This window comes from Bufo bufo, chromosome 11 (assembly GCF_905171765.1).
Source record: "Bufo bufo chromosome 11, aBufBuf1.1, whole genome shotgun sequence".
Taxonomy (NCBI): domain Eukaryota; kingdom Metazoa; phylum Chordata; class Amphibia; order Anura; family Bufonidae; genus Bufo; species Bufo bufo.
The window spans coordinates 91982980-92007545 of NC_053399.1; the positions used below are offsets into that span (position 1 = coordinate 91982980).

The following is a 24566-nucleotide window of genomic DNA, read 5'->3' on the forward strand; positions in this document are numbered from 1 at the left end:
GGATCCATACTTAGTCTGGGAATTTAGGCCCCACTCTGAGAAACACTCACTTCTGGATGGGGCTTACATAAGCCATTTTCAGCCTAGGATAGCCTCAATTTCTCAGAATTGTCTTTGAATATTAGGGACAGTCCATGCAAAACAGGCCTGGTGGCCACTAAGTTTATTTGATCATCCGTTCCTTATGTAGTTGGCCATGTAATACTACATTTCTCCTGCAGCAACCTTCGAATGGCCCCTGCAGCTTCCCTCGTTGCTAGCATTTGACTGGCTGGGATTTCCAGAGCAATCAGCTGATCCTCATGTCGGCTTCAATCTAAACAGGGGTAAGATAACCCCTTTAAAAACAGATAACTAGGAAATATCTAGGAGAACCATATTAGTGTTGTTTTAATGTGTTCCTACTTATGGTCAAAAGCCCTAAAAAATAAAATGAATGTGAATATTATACGTACTGCAGCTCTGACGCAGACAGGACTTCATCTAATTTCACCAGTAAATTAGGAGGTCAGATATTTCAGATCCCTGGATTATAAGGATCTGAAGAACCAGGCGCACATTCTGTGTTCCTCGTTACGTAAATTCAAAATGGGACACAAACGTCTTCAACATAGAGTACAGTATACATATAAAAAAGGCATAAAATGATATCAACTTGTCTTTAGATCCAAAAGCATAATTATACTAGCTGAAGACCATGTAGTTAATCTGGTCCAATGAGGTTGTGCAGAAAACTCATTGTACCACAATTCCCAGCATGCCCTTCCTTGACCTCACTGTTTGTGTATATGAAAAGACTGAGAAAGTAGACAGATGACATCGTTCCCAGACAGGTATTAAATTTCTCCGTCCCCCTCTTCTCCCTCCATCCCACCAATAACACCCACTAGTAAAGAGCGTGCTTTTAATGAAGTGGGTGTCCTCTTACAACATGAGGTCATCGCTCTTCATCTACAGAGTGGGCTTCTCCTATTATCACCTTCCATAAATGGCCTCCACCGTTGTATCAGATGAAGATGGAGAATGTACGACACACACGTAATCAGGGCAAACACTAAATAATTTCTTGATCTGTCAAAACAGTCACAACTGGATGCCAAGGAGGTGTGAACCCTGTGGATTTATGACCTCGATACATGTCCTCCATGCTAAGGTGCCACCATGACTCATAGGGATTGTTTCATGGGATACAGAATTTTCATGGAAAGAAAATTCTTACATGGGCGGAATGTATAAACAGCATAAAAAATCCCTCTGTGTAACGACATAAAAAACGCTCTGTGAATGCAGATATTTTGGCAGGAAAGTCCCCAGACATAGAAAAGTCTATGTTTTCCGGTATAATGGATGGCACATCCTAATGTTGATAGCAGAGATTTTCCATAGTCCGTCTGCATCTCATGTGCCAACACGTCCACGAACCATGGGCCACAATTGGCTGCTGTGGGCAATCGAATGGTGGAAATTTAGTAGGTCACATGCCAATCTACCCAAGCCAAAGCTAAGCTATGACTTAATAGGGGGCACATCTCAGGCAGGTTCTTGAAGTGCAACACCTGTCACAAGGCACTTGTGGTGATTAGGACACTCAAGGAGGTACCCTTGGGACTGGGACATTTAAGGGTGCACATTTGTACATGCAGGGCCGGATTAACGTAGGGGCGGATGGAGCTGCAGCTCCAGGCCCCTGCATGAAAATAGGCCCAGCAGCCCGCATACAGGGCCGCACTGGCACGGCCCGTTAGCCTTGACTGCTGCATGGCCGGCCGTGCCGACAGTGAGGAGGCTCCTTGACTGGTGCAGTATTACACAGAGGGACTGACAGAGAGAGGAGCCCATCCCCCGGCCCCGCCCCCAACAGCAGGCTCCAGCACGGACATTGCCCGGAGCCTGACTCCTCCCACACATGTGACTGATCACATGATCATGACATCACGGAAGGTCCTTCAGCCTGCTAGCTGCTGCTTGTGCAGAGCTGTCATCCGGCTGTTCAGGGCTGTGTATCAGGTAGGACTCGGAGGCTGAGTACAGAGTACAGTCATAGCACACATCCCCTATAACAGTGCATCATCCATAGGTCCCCCATAACAGTGCCAACCACAGATCCCCATAACAATGCCATCCACAGATCCCCATAACAGTGCCAGCCACAGATCCTCCATAACAGTACCAGCCACAGATCCTCCATAACAGTACCATCCACAGATCCCCATGACAGTGCCATCCACAGATCCTCCATAACAGTGCCATCCACAGATCCCCATAACAGTGCCATCCACAGATCCCCTCCATAACAGCGTGATCCACAGATCCCCCATAACAGTGCCAACCACAGATCCTTCATAACAGTGCCATCCACAGATCCCAATAACAGTGCCATCCACAGATCCCAATAACAGTGCCATCCACAGATCCCCATAACAGTGTCATCCACAGATCCCAATAACAGTGCCATCCACAGATCCTCCATAACAGTGCCATCCACAGATCCCCCATAACAGTGCCATCCACAGATCCCCTCCATAACAGCGTGATCCACAGATCCCCCATAACAGTGCCAACCACAGATCCTTCATAACAGTGCCATCCACAGATCCTGTATAACAGTGCCATCCACAGATCCTGTATAACAGTGCCATCCACAGATCCTGTATAACAGTGCCATCCACAAATCCTTCATAACAGTGCCATCCACAGATCCCCATAACAGTGCCATCCACAGATCCCCTCCATAACAGCGTGATCCACAGATCCCCCATAACAGTGCCAACCACAGATCCTTCATAACAGTGCCATCCACAGATCCCCATAACAGTGCCATCCACAGATCCTCCATAACAGTGCCATCCACAGATCCCCATAACAGTGCCATCCACAGATCCCCTCCATAACAGCGTGATCCACAGATCCTTCATAACAGTGCCATCCACAGATCCCAATAACAGTGCCATCCACAGATCCTGTATAACAGTGCCATCCACAGATCCTGTATAACAGTGCCATCCACAGATCCTGTATAACAGTGCCATCCACAGATCCTTCATAACAGTGCCATCCACAGATCCCCATAACAGTGCCATCCACAGATCCCCTCCATAACAGCGTGATCCACAGATCCCCCATAACAGTGCCAACCACAGATCCTTCATAACAGTGCCATCCACAGATCCCAATAACAGTGCCATCCACAGATCCCCATAACAGTGCCATCCACAGATCCCCTCCATAACAGCGTGATCCACTGATCCCCATAACAGTGCCAACCACAGATCCTTCATAACAGTGCCATCCACAGATCCCAATAACAGTGCCATCCACAGATCCTCCATAACAGTGCCATCCACAGATCCCCCATAACAGTGCCAACCACAGATCCTTCATAACAGTGCCATCCACAGATCCCCATAAGAGTGCCATCCACAGATCCCAATAAGAGTGCCATCCACAGATCCCCATAACAGTGTCATCCATAGATCCCCTCCATAACAGCGTGATCCACAGATCCCCCATAACAGTGCCAACCACAGATCCCGTATAACAGTGCCATCCACAGATCCTGTATAACAGTGCCATCCACAGATCCTGTATAACAGTGCCATCCGCAGATCCCCCATAACAGTGCCATCCACAGATCCCCATAACAGTGCCATCCACAGATCCCCCATAACAGTACCAGCCACAGATCCCCCATAACAGTGCCATCCACAGATCCCCCATAACAGTGCCATCCACAGATCCCCCATAACAGTGCCAACCACAGATCCTTCATAACAGTGCCATCCACAGATCCCCATAAGAGTGCCATCCACAGATCCCCATAACAGTGCCATCCACAGATCCCCCATAACAGTACCAGCCACAGATCCCCCATAACAGTGCCATCCACAGATCCCCCATAACAGTGCCATCCACAGATCCCCCATAACAGTGCCAACCACAGATCCTTCATAACAGTGCCATCCACAGATCCCCATAAGAGTGCCATCCACAGATCCCCATAACAGTGTCATCCATAGATCCCCTCCATAACAGCGTGATCCACAGATCCCCCATAACAGTGCCAACCACAGATCCCGTATAACAGTGCCATCCACAGATCCTGTATAACAGTGCCATCCACAGATCCTGTATAACAGTGCCATCCGCAGATCCCCCATAACAGTGCAGGGGTGTGAAAATTTTAAAAAAAACTACTTGTCGAAGGACTAAAGCGGGGGCTCGATCTACTTGTCCCTTATGACAACCTACTTGTCCTGATACAAAAAATAATTTTAAATCAAAACCTTATTTCAATGCACCGCCACGCTTTCTTATGCAGGGATGGGTGGCTGGCTTGCGTTCCAGCCTTTGTGGTGTGAAATGACTAAGTTTAGGCCTCGTTCACACCAGATGATTCTGTCCAGAATGCCTACATCGTGGCCGGCTCACTATGTTGTGGGGCAGGAGGGGGCGTGACAATCCATTGAAGTGAATGGCACCTTAGCCACAGGCGCAGGCGATCGGATGCACGGGATCGCAAGGCACAATTATGCCTGAGGTCCGGTCACAAGGCTGCTTGCAGCATTTTGTTTGGACTGGACCGCAGGCATAATGTGCCTTGCGATCCTGTGCAGCCAATCGCATTGCAGCCGTTGGGCATGGTTATGGTGCCAATCACTTCAACAGACCACTACACCCCTTCCTGCCTCACAATATAGTTAGCCGGCCGCAATGCGGTGCAGGGCATTCTGGACAGAATCAGGCCGGAACACACTGCCTGGTGTGAACGAGGCCTTAATGTGATCACTCTTGCTAATCTTAGCACATTACTACCCGTACCTCTAGGTGGTTTAGGCAAACTAGCTGCTGATGTGGCATGGAAAGGACCCCCCTCACCTTCCCAGTTTGACAACACATGCAGAAAGGGGGTCCTCTGAGGGGTGCTGGCAGAGGTGAAAGTTCTATCAATGCCCCTGGCTCTGTAACGGCTGTCACTGCTCCTCCCCCAGAACCTTTCTTTGCTCCACCCCTCCAGCTCTGTAATTTCTTCTTCCCCACGCTGTCACTACACCACGCCCCCCCTTCCCACTCTGTCACCGCGGCTGCGTCACTGCTCTTAGAGATGGGAAGTTCGGATCTTTTTCATGAATCGGATCTTCGGTTCACTTCCTGAGCCGGCAGAAGCAAGTGAACTGAAGATCAATGCGCATGCTCAGCTCATCGAATCTTCGGTTCACTTGCTGAGGCTACTTTCACACTAGCGTTCGGAACGGGTCCGTCTGATGTTTCATCAGGCGGATCCGCTCCTATAATGCAGACGTTCGCATCCGTTCAGAACGGATCCGTCTACATTATAACTTAGAAAAATTTCTAAGTCTGAAAGTAGCCTGAACGGATCCGTCCAGACTTTACATTGAAAGTCAATGGGGGACGGATCCGCTTGAAGATTGAGCCATATGGTGTCATCTTCAAGCGGATCCATCCCCATTGACTTACATTGTAAGTCTGGACGGATCCGCTCGCCTCCGCACGGCCAGGCGGACACCCGAACGCTGCAAGCAGCGTTCAGGTGTCCGCTCACTGAGCAGAGCGGAGGCTGAACGCCGCCAGACGGATGCATTCTGAGCGGATCCGCCTCCACTGAGAATGCATTGGGGCCAGACGGATGCGTTTGGGGCCGCTCGTGAGCCCCTTCAAACGGAGCTCATGAGCGGACACCTGAACGCAGGTGTGAAAGTAGCCTGAGTTGGCTCTCAAGTGAACCGAAGGTCAGGAGGGACTGGCTCCTGGCAAACACAGCTCTGCTGCAGTGAATGCAGTGGAGCAGACTGTGATGTAGTGGCTATAGTTATTGCAGGGACTCAGATAATTGTCTGAGAGTTTATTAGTTAAAAGAATGGTGTCACTGAGTCCCTACCAGGCTTCCTGCTCTGCTACACTGCTGCATGCACCCTGTACACACACAGCTCTGCTACATGCTATACTAGCTCTGCTACATGCTCTCCCCCCCCCCCCTCCATGGGGGTTCTACAAAAGAGCTATTGTGGGGCAAAATTCATATTCGTGTTTTAAAATGAATGCTTTCTCCTATTATAAACAAGTAAATAAGGACACAACGCTGTGGGGCTGGTGTGCAACTTTTTCCAGGGCTGGTTTTTATCCCCAGTCCGGCCCTGCCCGCATAGGCCAACCGGAGCTAGGCCCGCATAGGCCGCCTCGCTGAGGTTGCCTGGCGGCCGCCCCGCAACCCTTTAGTAGGACCGAACCGTGCTGACTGTCAGATGATGACAGGGCCGGCGCGCAAGGAGAAATCTCCCAGGCCAGCCCTTTACAGAACTCACCAGGACAGTGACAGCTGACAGATCAGGTCAGGTGACAGGTCAGCTGTGCACGCCGCGCTGCGTCGTCACGTCAGGCTTCTCCCCTGGGGCCTAGGCCATGCCGTAAAGTGAAAGACCGTGACGGCTGCTGCGCGCGGGAAGTTCAAAATTCTTCCTGCATGGAGTCAGGGGTGCTGCCAGCGGTGAGTCGCGTTCAGCAGCCTTCAGTGTACTGCCCAGAAAACAACTCATAGGCGGTAAGTAAATCAGCATTGGCTCACCTCACCTATTATACTGTATACTGTATCATTTATACATGTCATTCAGGAGCATGGAAAAGCTGGGTGATGATTTTTTTCACCTAGCTTTTCCATGCTCCTGAATTGCATATCTGCTTATAGTCATATATATCTTTATAATAGCTGAGCCTGATCTATTATAAACAGATCTGCCATTCAGGAGCATGGAAAAGCTAAGTGAGAACTAGTCACCTAGCTCTTCAATGCTCCTGAATGATATATCTGCTTATAATAGATCAGGTATTACAAACAGATATACCTAAAGGCAGATCTGCCATTCAGGAGCATGGAAAAGCTAGGTGACTGTTTCTCACCTAGCTTTTCCATGCTCCTGAATGGCAGATCTGCATATAATAGCTTGGCTATTATAAACATGTATGCATATAAGCAGATATGCCATTCAGGAGCATGGAAAAGCTAGGTGACTATTTCTTGCCTACCTATCTTTTCCAAGCTCCTCAATGGCATATCTGCTTATAATAGATTAGCTTTTATAAACACATATGCCATTCAGGAGCTTGGAAAAGCTTAGACGTGAATAGCTTTTTCATGCTCCTGAATGACATATCCAGCAGCACTAGTTAACTCCTTGGGGGGTGGCTATACATAATACAGCCATCTATATAGATGGCTGTATATTTAAACTGTGGCCAGAGATGTACACTTAGGCTAAGTTCACACAGCAGATTTTTCACACGCAAACCCGTGCGTAAATCTGCTTCAAAATTACGCATGAACTTTAGTCCAATAGACTTGAATGGGATTATGCAGACCCGTTCACACTTCAAACTTTATGCATGCGTATTTTCACATTCGTAATTTTGCGTAAATTCACACTTTATTTGTGCTATAAAAAGTTGCTCTGCGTTGCGTTTTCATTTTCTATAAAAAGGCCCATTAAAATCTTCAGCACCAGGCCCATGATGCTCTTAATCCGGCCCTGTGTACATGGGGAACTTAAGGGGAAAGACTTGTGACTAATTACATAGGTATCTCTGGCTATGACACTTAAAAATCATATGGACATTTATTGGGCAGATAAGACTGGGGACTTTATGTGAACATCGAGAGTTCTTGTTGATGCACTTGGGCAATTTGAGGGTGCATGTGCTGTATTGATAAGGGACTTATGAGGCATCTGTGGCTGTGGCCCTTAAGGGGAATCTATATCTAGGACACTTATCAGCATACCAGTGGCTGGGGCACTTATGGGAGCATCTGTGGTTAGAGCACTTATGAGGGAACATCAGTGGATGATGCACTGAAAGGGGTTGCAAATATGGCTAGGCACGTATGGGGCAAATAGGAGGATGGGGCATTACATATATGGGTGGGGCAGGGATTTATGGGGCATCTATGTATAAGATCTTATCAAGGGATCAAGGCTTCTGTGGTGAGGGCACTTATGGTGGCATCTGAAGCTGGGGCACATCTGTTGATGATACACTTATGGGGGAATCTGTGGCTTGGGACACAGGTATTTATAAGTGACTTATGAGGCATCTTTGTAGACACTCGCCAAGGCAAAAGTGGCTGTAGCACTTTTGGAGCATCTTGGCTTATGCTGGCATCTGAAGCTAGGGCATCTATGGCAATTAAGAGGGTACATTGGGGATGATGCACTTATAATGGGTTAAACATATGACTGGGCACTTATGGAGGCATCTGTGGCTAAGACAGTTAACAAAGCATCAGTCACTTAAGTGGTTGGTGCACTTATGGGGGCATATTGATAAATGAGGCACATATATGGCTGGGGCCATTTATGGTGAAATCATCTCTAAATAAAAAACCTTGCCTTCATGGGTCCCAGTGAGATTTGGCACCATTTGGAAACGAGAAACAATTCCATTCTAAACTTTATTCATATATTCTCCACAGCAGCCATTAAACAAGTCCACGTCCTCCTGTTCAAGTTGAGTTTCAGCATACGATCACCTTATTATAAGTGATGTCCAATCAAATATTCATACATTAAACCCATGCTGGTTGTTTGCCGTGTCCTTGGCATCGCCTATATAGTATTTGCTCTTGAATCGTTTCCAGGTCTCAGGAGGGTTTATTAAGCACAATAGAGGGAAGTAATTATTTGTTATGCTCAAGTCGAGTCGTCCATCTCTGGAGACCTGATGGATAATGTTAATTTACCCAGTGATGCAAAAAGCAGGGACTGGGTTCAAATCAGATCAACTCATGCAAGGTAATGTCACTTCTATCATCTCACCCCATGTGCTCCCTGCTCCCAGGAGTGATGTAGGCTGAGATTTCTGCAGATTCTTAAGGTGTACAATCACAGGGTGGATATTAGAGGCAAAGGAACCCATAGATCCATGGCCATCAGGGTTCTACCAAAGTTGGGGGAGGCCCCTAGGTGATACTTACCAACACACCCAAAATTCCTGTTTTTGAGGTGAAAATTTTTCCACCCTGTTTGCAGAATTGTCTAGACAAAATTAGGACTGTTGGCAAGTAGTATGCCCTAGGTGGTGTAGTTGCCCCATTTGCCCTCTTTATAATTATTCATTAAGTTGAAGCTAAAGTTTCTAGGATGGAAAATGGGTTGCAACTTGTGTTGAGAGATTACAGAGACCCGCCACTGTGTAGTAATGAGGAGTAGGACACACATAGGTGATAATATCAGCCAATACCATTACAAACCACTAAGGTTTCCCCTCATAAAATCATTATGAGATGATCCCAGGGTCTGGAATTGATTTACAGGCTCCTCTCCACCCATTAGAGCAGACATGGACCAGAAATGTGACAATTATCAGACCATTTTCTATTAAAACGTCGAACATTTAATTGCATTCTCAATATTCTTTAAATAACCATAAATCTGCCACAGGGTTTCACGACTTCTATGATATTACCGTCTTCAGTGTCAAGGCAAAATGGGAGAAGATGGACATTTCACAAAGCCAAGCCAAAGCTTAGGGCAATATTCTTCTGAGAGCACGTCTATGATGTGTGTAGCAATGACACCTGATCTAATTAACCTGACAGATTAGCGTGAGGTCATACAGCCTATAAAATCCTGGGCCCAGATAGCAGCCTATAAAATAGCCCCAAAAACCATCACAAGGCTAGCCTTAGGGATATGCGATCTGAGTCCACAGGATATACCTGTATCTTCTGTTACTCTTGTAGGGGGTGCCACCTGTTTTGCTGGTCTGGGCATCTGGAACTTCCCTAGTCTAGCTGTAATACTGGAGCAAGACACCACAATGTTATTTGGGAACTGTATGATTCTATTATATGGGCACCACATCGTACACAATAAAAGGTATTGCACAGGGCACTAACCTACCTATGGTCTGAATGATCAGATAACATTTATACTAGCCATGCTGGAATTCAGTGTTGGTCCGCCTTATCTGACTACAACTTACATCCTCCCATTGACTATGCGAATATAGAATTTGATTCCTCAGCTTGTAGAGTCAAACCTAGGAAATAGTGGCTAAGGTGTATCTTCTCCAACTTGACCTCAGACCTTGAGGGCCCCATGGAGTCATACAGAACTTTGCATGCCTCAGTATTACCAAATGGACCATGGATGAGCTTCATTATTCTCATTACATGATCACAGTGCTCTACAAGAGGACCTGAGGATCTTCTACTGGGCACCAGGTTGTGACTTAGTAATGAGATTGACACAGGAGACAACCATAATTCCTGTTGGAGTCCTTTTTGGGGGGATATTCCACAGAGAACCTTCCAGTCTTAGAGGTTGTCCCCTCAGAATGTGTTTCTTTGGTGGGCCCATGGTAACCCCCAGGGGCGTAGCTAAAGGCTCATGGGCCCTGGTGCAAGAGCTCAGCTTGGGCCCCCTACTTTGTGGCAAGGGACAGGGAAACACATAGCCTTCGTGCCACCTGAGGCAAAAATTGAAACAGCACCCCCCCCTCAATCGAAATTCTTGACCTAACCCCTTCCCTTCAGCCAGAGGTGTAACTTGACCAGCATGTACTTTCTATAATACCAGTGTCCTCTTATACGGCACAAGGAACTTTGGGCCCCCTCAGGCTCCTGGGCCCGGTAGCGACTGCTACCTCTGCACCCCCTATAGCTACGCCCCTGGTAACCCCCTCCAACACTGAGGGCCTCATCTATCAAAACTGTCTAAAGGTACGTCCATGCAGGACGGAAATGGCAACAGAAGAAATCTATGAGGAATCCATAGCAAGATTTACATTTGTTATATACGGATTATTTGTGGATTTTGCTGCGGCTATGCATTGCACATAAGTTAAATTTCCATACTGATGCCACTTAGAGGTTTATACACAGCACGTGCACTTTGCTACTACTGTACATACTGTGTATTGTCCGCCCATAATGCAGCTGAAAATCCACAATTTATATACGTCCCATAGCAACCAATCAGAACTCAGCTTTAATTTTCACAGAGCAGTTTAATAAATGAAAGCTGTGCTCTGATTGGTTGCTATGGGCAATAAATACAGCCAGTTTTCAAACAGTCTTTGGTGCCCATAGCAACCAATCAGAGCTCAGCTTTTATTTTTCCAGGGCAGTTTACGAAATGAAAGCAATGCTCTAATTGGTTGCTATGAGCCTGGGCCTTAATACAGTGCATATAATATGCTTAACTTACAATGACCTGATAAATATTCATAACCTACTGAAGATACAATAATAATTCTTGTAATATCACTTGTATAAAAGAGCCTGATGTTGACGGCCAGGCTTTTGGTTGAGCGCTGCAGGCTCTTCCTGGGATAAAACCCTTTTAGGACTGAGCAGATTATCACTAATAGCCTCTAATGCAGCTGGGATTCGATTAGGAGCAATGATTAAACTTGGCCGTCCTTATTCGATGGCGCTCACAAGTCCCCGAGCTTCCTGGTGTAAATAGAATATTCCGCCGTATACCTTGTCCTACACATGTTCTGATCACATCTCCAGACTCCGTACATTCCCACAGTACGGGTGAAACATTAAGCTCCCTGGCCTCCTCGTAATTCACAGCGGACTCAAGTAATGTAAGATTTTATTACAAAATAAGTACATTATACATGCAGAGAGCTCCCAGAATATTATATGAGACCCCCCCCCCACCACCACCTCCTCCGATCCAGGAAATATATGATGTTATATCTCTGCTTCCTGCTCCCTCTGGTGATATACCATATAAATCATCATTGCCATGATATATGATCAAAATCACAGCCAAAATGCACACAGATCGTTGGGAATAACCTGTTCGGGCCGTGATTCTCAACTAAACTCCTAAAATGTATCTTTAATGGGTCAAAAATGATTCATTTCATAATATATCTTTTATAGGGTCAGAGCTCGGTTTCTAGGAGACAGAGCTGTAGGATTTATCAAGGGATGTATACAACTTTTCACATAACATTTTGCACATAAACTTTCCAATTTTACTCCGCTCTTGGGAAAAAGTTGGGTGGGGCTTAACGTGACCTCCCATGACCCAAAATATTTACAATAAGCCCTTCCAACTCTTCTCATATGGGTGAGACAATCACAATTTTGGGATCCTTAAGGGGTGTACAAATGCACCGGATAAGGGGATCATAAAATACAGGTCTGTTCAAAATGGTTGGACATGTGGACAAAGTAGGCACTGGCATTGGCCAATTATAGGTCAACGGAGGTAAAATAATGGATGAGGTGGTCAAAAAAAAAATTGGGATGGTCAAGAAGCAGAAGACTGAACAGTCTTTAACCAATTACAAGACCCAGAATAAGGAGAGGTGGGACAGGATGTAGGTTTTGGGATTAGATACTAGAGGCAGACCAGGACCTTTGGAGAGAGGGAGCCCAGCCCTGGTCAGTTCCACCCTCTTTTCTACTTGGACAGACAACCTGTGTAGGAATTCCTTCTCCATAGGAACTGGTTAGTAAAGAATTGGCCAAAGACCATAGACAAACACTAGGTTTTTCTATCCCATGAGGCATAACCTTGGTACCATAACAGATGCCCATTTTGATCTTTGCTATAAGCCCCCTTCTGTTTTGGGTCTTGGGTCAAACCTATAAGGAACCCCATGGTGAAAGTTCTTCTATAAGCCCAGCCACTTCCTTATCTCCTCTAGCAGACAGCGGCCTCAGTCAGATGTAATCAGCACTTACGACAGTGATGATAATGTACGGAATTAATTAGTCATTTTTATTTAGTCCTGCATTGTAGCTTCGGCTTGATATCATCAACCTTCCAGTCAATAAAGGTCTGGGAGATTAAAGAGGTTTTAAAACTCCATTACCCCCAACCTATAAATTAACTGAGATTATGATCTGTGACTGACTCTTTAATGATGCGTTATCTGCTCTGTAAAGCAGTAACTAATGGAAGCCATGCTGTTCTCCTGCAAATGTAATTGGTTAAAGACCTTGCCGTCTCTATCTTCTCAGACTCATGAAAGATCAAAGAGCCTGCGTCCTTCATGTAATTAATAAAGAAACGTGGTACCAGAGCTGTTAACAGGGAAATCTATTCATTTATAGACCACAGGGAGAACAGGTGACGGTATAACATGCTGTCACTGACTGGATGAACTGGGGACACAAATCAGAGGGTTAATGATAGAAGGAGATCTATTGTACTGCCTGAGCCAAGATAAGCAGTTTTCACCATTTACCACTAGTTGACACCACTACAAGCTACACTCCAGACTCTTCTAAAAGCCTTCAATGAAACTGAAACACCATATTATCACTAGCAGGCAGTAGGATAATGATAGAATGCTAGCTTTATTGTACTGCCTGAGCCAAGATAAGCCATTTTCACATTTGCCACTAGTTGACACCACAATCAGCTACATTTCAGACTTTTTAGACAGCCCACATTGAAACTGAATCATCATGTTATCACTAGCAGACAGAGGGTTAATTAAATGACAGCTCTATTGTACTGCCTTAGCCAAGATAAGCAGTTCTCACATTTACCACTAGTTGCCACCACTACAAGCTACACTCCAGACTTTTCTAAAAGCCTTCAATGAAACTGCAATACCATATTATCACTATGAGGCAGTGGGTTAATGATAGAATGACAGCTCTATTGTACTGCCTGAGCCAAGATAAACCGTTTTCACATTTGCCACTAGTTGACACCACTACAAGCAACACTAACTCTTCTAACACCCCACATTAAAAAATGAATCATCTTATATTACAAGCTGTCATAGGGGCAATGCTAGAATAGAATGACAGGTCATTTGTACTGCCTGAACCAAGATAAGCAGTTTTCGCATATGCCATCTATTGGCTACACTCCAGACTATTCTAACAGTCCATATTGAAAGTTTATCATCTTATTTGAATAGCAGGCTGAGAGTTAATGATAGAATGACAGATCTATTGTAACTGCCTGGGCCAAGATAAGCAGTTTTCACATCAGTTTTTAAGTTGACACCACAACAAACTTTGCTCCAGACTGTTCTAGAAGCCCAATGAAACGGAAACACTTTATTATCACTAGCAAGCACAAGGTTAATGATAGAATGACAGATCTATTATACTGCTTGAGCCAAGATAAGCAGTTTGCACGCTGGCAATTTTAAAGGGGATATTAAAGACATCTGACACAGAGTGATGTCTCTAACCATCTCCAGTGACAGATACCATCTGCAGACAGGAAGGGAAAGAGTTTTTTAAGGAACTAGTAACATCTGCAACTTACTAAGCCAAGGAAATAGTGTCTATAACACTAAAAGGTGTCTGCTTCCCTCTTGGGTATATAGGGGGGGCTAAATATTTGCTGTATCCCATTTCCTCCTAGGTGGGACTAGTAAGAAAACAGGGTAAGATATCACGGGTTGGCCTGTGGTGGGTCAGTGCCCTGTGCAGTAGTTTCTGTTGACACCCCTTTACCATATAGTGCCCAAATAATGCAGTTATATTGGGGCTCAAATCAATAAACTTAGGAATAAGGCTGAATCCTGTACGGTTGGATCTCCATCGGATGAGGCATTGGTGGCACCATCTGAGTGACTAGGCCATCTTGGACAGTCATGCCTCCTTCAGTAGAGAAAAAATTATATGTCCGGTGGAAACTCTCTCCGGGTCCGCACACCTAAGGTTGGTTCTGAGATGGTTGGGAATGTACCAGATGGTCACCAGGGAGTGGACATTTGGAGTCTCCAGTGAGTGGTCACTTATTGGCTACAAATGGTTTTGTTGACCTGATCTGGGCTTTTAAGGTGATATATGGTCCTGTCATGTTTGCTTCTTTTCAAGAAAAAAAATTGGGCGGATTGTATGTATTAAGGCCACATTACACGACAGGAAATCCTAAATTTCATTAGCATTGCTTGAGATGTAACTAGAGCACATTGCGGAGAATGCTCATTCCAGCTTAGAAAGCCTTTAATTGATCTGCTGAGCTCTAACCTTTTATCATTTGTGTCAATTTAGTCATAAATCTTCCACTAAACTTGCTCTGACAATAGAGGGCGCTATAGGGAACCCCCCAGTGAAGGATATGTTGTAGGTCTCTTCTACCTCTTGTCTCTGGGTTCTAACTATCAGTATTCACCAGGGCTGGCAGGAGACCCTGGTAAAACAGGAACCCCCTCTTCATTCCATCCATTATTCCGCTGGTCTGTTTATGATCCCAGGGCTAATCGACAAATATATTTTTATGTGTCATTATTTGGACACCCATGAAATGATATGTGACAGCTGCACGTCAAGAGCCTTAGGGGTAGGCGCTGCACCTCATTCCCTTCACTGCAGGGTCCATCTGATGAGCAGATAATGTGTGCAGAACAGGAGAGGGGAGGACTCCACGCTGGTCATTAATGAGCTTCACCCCCAGGGGACGTCCATTAAATAATATAATGTTGGAGAAATGTGGCTGTGTATAGAAAATCAATACGGAGCTCTCCCAAGGATGGGGCCTGCAAGGTGGAAAGTGGAGCTGTCGACACCAACAAAGGACTTCACAGAACTGGAGCATGGCATAGGTTGAAGGGAACACCATCCTGCTCTTCCCTTGTCAGGATATTTACATCTAGATAAATAGATGGATAGATATGAGATAGATAGATATGAGATAGATAGATAGATAGATAGATAGATAGATTAAAGTGGCCCTGGAACAAAAACTAAAAGTGGCTCCATGTTGTAGGGGAGTACAACACAAGTACGTGGGCCTACCAAGACCAGTGTTGCACAAAATGCAGCTCAAGCTGAATGAAATACCACAAAATACTGCCCAGAAGGTGCCCCTCTTATGTAGATGTTATCTTTCCTTCTCTTCTCCATTCAGTCCAGACCACCATGATGACCTCTGAGGACTCACAGTTGAATTCAGGAGGGGATCTGCAGGTGGCACCTGACCTTTTTTTTTAACACTGGAGGCATCAGATCTTTATAGACTTAGCTTAAGAGAAGGGCTCAGTCCAACAGGAATTTTCCCTGTAGGTCAATGGCCAGTCCACCCCTGGACTTGCCCCCTAGTGATCCTTATGGCACAGGACTCTGTGACTCCTCAGTGGAGGTCTTGCTTCATTTTCAAAGGTATATCAATTAAGGGCAATTTTCTTAAGATTCTATATCTCACCAGATATAGAGTCACCCTCAAACATTCACCATCATCACCATGACAGGTTGGATCGCCGCCGGTCTGGTGTAGGGTCCCCGGTCACAGATGAATCTCTCCACACTGAGGCCTTTCTATGTATAAACAACACACTCAACTTAAAAGCCCTGTAAAGTGATATGTCCCAATATGCAAGGCAGCAGTCGTGTGTCATCCCCCCAGCCCCCATATCACCACCATCATCCACCACCACTGCCTACACGCTCCATACACACATATATACTGTCCTTGGAAGAGACCACCAGCTCAGTACTGTGGGTGGGCAGTCTGATGGACGTTCCGGACCCAGACTTTTTTCTTCTCTGTGCCAATCACAGGCTCCCCTGGGGAGAGGTAACCAAACTCCTGAGCTTCGTGGTCCTGTTAAAAGCCTTCAATCATCTTCACACGGTGATCCTGCTATGTAATGGCCGGCCAGGCTCAGAATTTAACCTTTTGCCGCTCCCTGTGGGTACAGTCAACACCTGGGTTTAAAAAATTCAGCATCTTATGAATAACCGGCCTGTAAGTGGGCAATTCTCCAGGAAAATCACAGACTGGGAGGACTGGTCTTCCCAGCTCTTCCATGATGGGTGGGTGTAGTGCTCCATGGTTCTCCGAGACAGTATCACACAGGATAGGCTTAGATACACCCCAGGCCAGCCACCTTATGTTGGATAATCCCGAGATATGCTTAGGTACTTAAACTCTACAACACTGTATAATATATACATTGTTACAACAAGAGGCTTAGATACACCAGCTCAGCAGATGGTATCACACATGATAGGCTTAGATACACCAGCTCAGCAGATGATATCACACGATAGGCTCAGATAAAATGGCTCTGCAGATGGTATCCCATATGAGAGACTTAGATACGCAGCTCAGCAGACTGGATACACCAGCCCAGAACACAGAAATGCATATGATAAGCTTAGATACACCACTTGCAAACTGTACAACCCATAAACGCCAGCCTTATTTGTGATGGTGCCCAAGGCAGTACCTTCTATTGTCGTATATATACCGTCATACCATGTGCAACCAATCATACCAGAAGTGCCACACAGCATGGGGCCCAAATAACAGCGCCATACCTTGACCATATAATGCACCCATAAAGTAACTTAAATAATGCTGCTATACTATGTTGTCACCACTGTGCACTTCATAACCTACATGATGTAAAATACCTATCAAGACAGTCCATTAATAAGTCAGGCGCAGCAGGGGGGCATTGTCATTAGAGGGGGGGGGGGGGGGGGTGCCACTAAATGCACAGAACATTAGAATAAACTGCATCTGATGGGATCATTATAACAAGTATTTCAGTTCATTCATAACAATCCAAATCTATTGTCCCCAAACATACTTTGTATTTAAATACTTGAAACTGCATCTGTGATAAAAGATAGATAAAGATAGATAGCAGAGAGGGAGACTGACTTCAGGAGACTGTCTGATCTCTGCCCAGACTTCACCTCCATGGAGGAGGAAGAGAGACTCTCCATACTGCTGGGGGAAGAGGAGAACACAGCAGCACAATATATTACTGCCTGCATAGACTGAGAGGAGCCTGATATACCATGGACTCCTATACCCCCACCCTGTATATGTCCCCATCCCCCAACCCTACCCAATTATTTCCCACTTGCTTTGGCAACCTACATAATGTACAATACCTATCATGGTAAACACCATAATATAGTGACCAAATAACAGCGCCATACCTTGGCCATATAATGCTTCCATAGAGCAGCCTTAATAATGATGCTATACCAAGTGGTCACCTCTGTACACTACAGAAGTCACTCGATGTACCGTAGCTATGGTGGTAAACACCGTAATACAGTGCTCAAATAATACCAACATATAGTGACCAAATAGTGGCACCGTACATACCGTAATCTAATAAATAATACCGCTATGCAATTAATATTAAGATTCTCTCCTAGGTTGCCAGACGATCTGTGGCCCCCACGCAGGGGGAGCAGCTGCTGTGCCATTTGTGACGCCCGGTGGTACTGTCATCTGGTGGAGCTCCCCTTTACTGGCTGTCAGTGAGGTGTTAGCGGACCTCCTAGTACATTTATTTTCTATCCCTCCGGAGAGACGCCGCTATAGTCTGAAATGAATTACAGAAGCATTTATTAAGCTCACAGCTACGTTACAACACGTACAGACAGGGAACGGCCAGCACAACCATTTCCTTACTGGGCAGTCTAATGGGGGAGTTTGGTGAACTACCTTTAGTAAATACTTGAATTTCTTTTTTTTTTAACTCTGAATTGTTATGTCCCTCTGTTATTCCTCCTAGAAATACATGAATAATTGACCACTGTGTTCGCATTCACCCAAAAAAAAAATCTGAAAAAAAAAAAAAGAAGGCAAACTAGGCAACTGTACAGGGCCTCATCTTTTAGGTTCCAAGGAGTAATCTGAATTTACCACTGACCACTTCACTGCCCTAGACCACCAAGGAATAAAAAACCTCATTCAGGCCTTAGTCTGGGAATGCTGTGGCCTGAGTGCTTCAGAGTAACAGCGATGCCTCCTGACCCCGCCTGAGCTCCGCCAAGTGGACATGTCTTCTGAATGGGGCATAGAAGCCGCTGCCAGATACCTCTGGCGGTGACTTCTCTCCCTTGATGTCCATGGATCGGGCATGTTGAAATCCAATAGAACATCTGCCATGGGAAATGTCGGGCACTCCATGCATAACAGATGATTGTCTGGCGCCTCCAAAATCGTCAGATTTGGAAAACTTAAAAGGTGCATGGTCAGCATTAGACCGCAAGGGATTTTATAACTACCCTCTCACTGCCCTAGACCACCAGGAGTGTTAAAATGACAAGACAAAATGTATTATCCAAATCATAGATATCTCATGAAAAAGGTGGTTGGTGCATTAGCGGGCGTCATTGCCCCGTCATTGGAACAGATCTCAGCTCACAGACAACTATTATACTAAGATAGATAGATAGATAGATATGAGATAGATAGATATGAGATAGATAGATAGATAGATAGATAGATAGATAGATATGAGATAGATAGATAGATAGATAGATAGATATGAGATAGATAGATAGATAGATAGATATGAGATAGATAGATAGATAGATAGATAGATAGATAGATAGATAGATATGAGATAGATATATATGAGATAGATAGATAGATATGAGATAGATAGATGGATAGATAGATATGAGATAGATAGATAGATAGATATGAGATAGATAGATAGATAGATAGATAGATATGAGATAGATAGATAGATATGAGATAGATAGATAGATAGATAGATAGATAGATAGATAGATAGATAGATATGAGATAGATATGAGATAGATAGATAGATAGATAGATAGGAGATAGATAGATAGATAGATAGATAGATATGAGATAGATAGATAGATAGATAGATAGATAGATATGTGATAGATAGATAGATAGATAGATAGATATGTGATAGATAGATAGATAGATAGATAGATAGATATGAGATAGATAGATAGATAGATAAGAGATAGATAGATAGATAGATAGATAGATAGATAGATATGAGATAGATAGATAGATAGATAGATAGATAGATAGATATGATATAGATAGATAGATTTTACCTTTTGTGTCACCCCCACTTCCTCATAGATTGTAAGCTCTTGGGAGCAGGCCCTCGCCCCTAGCCTATCACTTGTATATTACCCTGTAACTTTGTGATGTCTATTGTTTTGTACATGAACCTTCTGGATTTGTACAGTGCAGCGGAATATGGTGGCGCTATATAAATGGATGTTATTATCATTATTGGATAGACGGGTATGAGATGAGAAGGACAGGGTCAGATATGACAGATATTTATGACTATATTTCCAGTCTGATACTCCTTACATATATACATCATTACAATAAATAAATAGTTATCTCAGCGGATATTTCCGGAGAACCCGGCTGGATCACTGCCGCTGTATGACGCCCAGTGCCTCTGCTTCTATTCAGCCCCAACTGTTGTGGAGCGACCCTCAAGTGCTCCTGTAGTACACAAACACTGCACCTTGGGGGGCAATCCATCAGAGCGGGCAAGTGCCGGAACTCCCTCTCAAGACAGTCCATTAATAAGTCAGGCGCAGCAGGGGGGCATTGTCATTAGAGGGGGGGGTGCCACTAAATGCACAGAACATTAGAATAAACTGCATCTGATGGGATCATTATAACAAGTATTTCAGTTCATTCATAACAATCCAAATCTATTGTCCCCAAACATACTTTGTATTTAAATACTTGAAACTGCATCTGTGATAAAAGATAGATAAAGATAGATAGCAGAGAGGGAGACTGACTTCAGGAGACTGTCTGATCTCTGCCCAGACTTCATCTCCATGGAGGAGGAAGAGAGACTCTCCATACTGCTGGGGGAAGAGGAGAACACAGCGGCCACAGCAGCACAATATATCACTGCCTGCCATAGACTGAGAGGAGCCTGATATACCATGGACTCCTATACCCCCACCCTGTATATGTCCCCATCCCCCAACCCTACCCTTGATTTGATATGAGATAGATAGATAGATATGAGATAGATAGATAGATAGATAGATATGAGATAGATAGATAGATAGATATGAGATAGATAGATAGATAGATAGATAGATAGATAGATAGATAGCAGTGAGGGAGACTGACTTCAGGAGACTGTCTGATCTCTGCCCAGACTTCACCTCCATGGAGGAGGAAGAGAGACTCTCCATACTGCTGGGGGAAGAGGAGAACACAGCTGCCACAGCAGCACAATATATTACTGCCTGCCATAGACTAAGAGGGGCCTGATATACCATGGACTCCTATACCCCCACCCTGTATATGTCCCCATCCCCCAACCCTACCCAATTATTTCCCACTTGCTTTGGCAATGGTAAAATGTATTTAGTCCTGCCAATAAAGCTGATTTGATTTGATTTAGATAGATAGATAGATAGATAGAGATTCCTCAGTAGTAAAGATCTGCGGAATATGTTGGCGCTGTATAAAGATTATTACTATTCATCTCCTCTCCAATCTATCTATACAGGTGTCTATGTTTCTATCTCTCACTGCTTTGGCTCAGTCTTAGGATCTTGTCTCTGTATCACCAGTCTTCCCCGTCTCACTTGTTTTCAGGCTCAAGAACAAAGTTTAGACAGAAAACTTCTACAGAACATCCTTCTTCCTCTAGAAGTTCAATAAGACAATACACTCACGCTTCCGTGATGTTCTCCACGTCTCTGAAGAGCGAGATGTTGCTGATAGTGTTGGGCTCCAAGCACTGCATCAGGGTCCCGTAACACCTGCAGAACTCCGGACAAGAGGTCACCACACCCGACAGAAGGAAGACCATGAGGCCCGCCAGGATCCAGGAGGTGGGACATTGCACGACCATCTCCACAACCGTCGTAGAATCCACATGGGATCTCAGGCGGTGGCTTCTGTACAAAGCCCCCATCTTCCAGGAGGTCCCCACCAGCACTTCACTGCTGGTCCTGGATGATCATAGCTGTGAGCTCATCTAGCACTACTAGTGAAGTGATGCTACTGCCCCTCCTTGTGAAGACTCCTCTCGTCAAAAGCATCAGCCTGGGATAGGGAGGGGCTGTGCAACTCTCATCATCCCCCTGGACACACAGCTCGCTGATGGCCACATTAATAAACACTTAGAGACACCAATAAAAATGTCCACACACCATATTTATCCCTCAGCCACCTACCAGGCGGACCCTCCTCAATTCAGCTCAGGATCGGGGGATGGGGGGACTTTTATTTTTGCAGGATTAGGCAGAAACTCATGGAAGAAAACTAAGACTTTAGAACCTGAGATTTACCTGAGGAAGGAGGGGAGGCTGAGAGAAGAGCACAGCAAGAGACATATGCCAGGACTTACCTGCAAGGGACAGTGCTGATGAGGTGGTGTATCTAAGCTTATCATGAGTGATACTGTCTGCTAAGCTGGTGTATCTAATCCTATCATGTGTGATACAGTCTGCTGAGCTGTGTATCTAATCCTATCCTGTGTGATACTGTCTGCTGAGCTGTGTATCTAATCCTATCCTGTGTGATACTGTCTGCTGAGCTGTGTATCTAATCCTATCCTGTGTGATACTGTCTGCTGACTGTGTATCTAATCCTGTCCTGTGTGATACTGTCTGCTGAGCTGTGTATCGAATCCTATCATGTGTGATACTGTCCGCTGAGCTGTGTATCTGAACCCATCATGTGTGATACTGTCTGCTGAGCTGTGTATCTAATCCTATCATGTATGATACTGTCTGCTGAGCTATGTATCTAATCCTATCATGTATGATACTGTCTGCTGAGCTGTGTATCTAATCCTATCCTGTGTGATACTGTCTGCTGAGCTATGTATCTAATCCTATCATGTATGATACTGTCTGCTGAGCTATGTATCTAATCCTATCATGTATGATACTGTCTGCTGAGCTATGTATCTAATCCTATCCTGTGTGATACTGTCTGCTGAGCTATGTATCGAATCCTATCATGTGTGATCCTGTCTGCTGAGCTGTGTATCTAAGCTTAGCGTGAGTGATACTGTCTGCTGAGCTGTGTATCTAATCCTATCCTGTGTGATCCTGTCTGCTGAGCTGTGTATCTAATCCTATCCTGTGTGATACTGTCTGCTGAGCTGTGTATCTAATCCTATCATGTATGATACTGTCTGCTGAGCTGTGTATCTAATCCTATCATGTATGATACTGTCTGGAGAGGGTTAAAGCTCTGCACTGCAATGTCCCATAGACTGCATTGCTTTGGGGAGAATTCTCACTGCTCCCACCTTTCCCGTTGCAGTTGGTAACTCATTCAAAGAAATCCATCTTTACTCCTAGAGCAGGAATGTGGAGACCCATGCCCACATAATACCGCCATACAGCGCCCATATCATACTGCCACACAGAATCCAAAGACCTGGAGGAGTCAGTCAAACTACCTACTATTGGAAATAGTGGAGTCTATATGGGGACTGCTTACAAGGTATCTTGTTAGATGGTTGGGATGACCATGCCATGAAAGATGAGGCATAAAGGACAGAAAAACATGGCTGCTTTCTTCTAGAAACAGCATACCCCTTGCCCTTGGGCAGGGCCGTCTTTAATATTGATTGGACCCTGGGCAAGAGGGAGGGCACAAGTGCCGTTGCTGCATTCATGGGTCCATACTTTATTAACTAAGTAGCAGGACATGTAGGGCATACATGGGGGATGTCCCTGCACTTACTATTATTTCTGTGTGCCGCTCCGTTGCGCTGCTGTGGCCCCCGTTACATTCTCCCACGCTGTATGCTAAGTAACAGCATCGGAACACCAGGGAGGAGACATCTGCTTTTCTCCCTGGGCGTTCCTTCTCCCTGGCTGTAGCGCTGTCCAATCGCAGCGCAGAACCTCACAGCCAGAGAGAAGGTGAGTTTTCTTTTCTCCCAGTCAGGGAGAAGGAACGCCCAGGGAGAAAAGCTGATGTCTCCTCCCTGGTGTTCCGATGCTGTTACTTAGCATACAGCGCGGGAGAATGTAACGGGGGCCACAGCGGTGCTACGGAGCGGCGCCCAGAAATAATAGTAAGTGCAAGGACATCCCACATGTATGCCCTACATGTCCTGCTACTTAGTTAATAAAGTATGGACCCATGAAAGGTCCTCCAGTGGCCAGCGGGGCTCAAGAGGCAGTTGCCTTGCGCCCCCCAGGAGCAACTGGGCCTGGGGCAGCTGCCCCTTTTGCCCTGCGATAGAGACGGCCCTGCCCTTGGGCAGTGTCTGGTATTACAGCTCAATCTGATTCAAGAGGAGGTCCAGAAACTAGCCAAAGCCATAATTTTGGAGACACCACACAGAGTTACCCAAGCTTAGGTGAAACTCCCATCAGAGGACTCCTACATTTTTCCCATAACTTCTTAATTTTTTTTTTGTGTTTTCTTAACATCCATCTTTCAGGCGAGGTATGCTAGATCCATAAAACATTCCTAGCTTTATCTTACTCCTCGGAAAAACAATGTAACTCGATATAACGGCCTCGTCCGTACCAGAGGCCTACCATGTTTAATGCAGCCCTGTCAGGTCTATAACTACAAAAACGTCAGTCATAACTCAAACGATGGCTCCTGGCCAATTCTTACATATCTGAGCCATCTTGAGATCCCTGGAGGTCCACATCTACAGAAAATACGCTCAGGTCTTTTGCCCTTTCTCTCTCTCTTCTTCTTAAAAGGTTTATAATGAAACAATTCTCTGATAAGCCACGTTATCAAGGCCGACTGCTGAGGCTCACCTTGACCTAGAGTAATAGAGGAAGACTGCTTGGCCCTCCTGGTCCCTCATAACAGCCATGAAATGATAAGACAGGACTA

General features: G+C 45.2%; 1 protein-coding gene across 1 annotated transcript in view; it reads right to left on the reverse strand.

Annotated features, from left to right (window-relative positions):
* NTRK1 (neurotrophic receptor tyrosine kinase 1) overlaps positions 1-21657 on the reverse strand; it is a 64095-nt gene extending 42438 nt beyond the window's left edge. Inside the window, exon 1 of the mRNA XM_040411102.1 lies at positions 21416-21657. Coding sequence (XP_040267036.1) covers positions 21416-21657 — 242 coding nt within the window. The remainder of the gene's footprint in view (positions 1-21415) is intronic.
* Positions 21658-24566: the final 2909 nt, after the last annotated feature.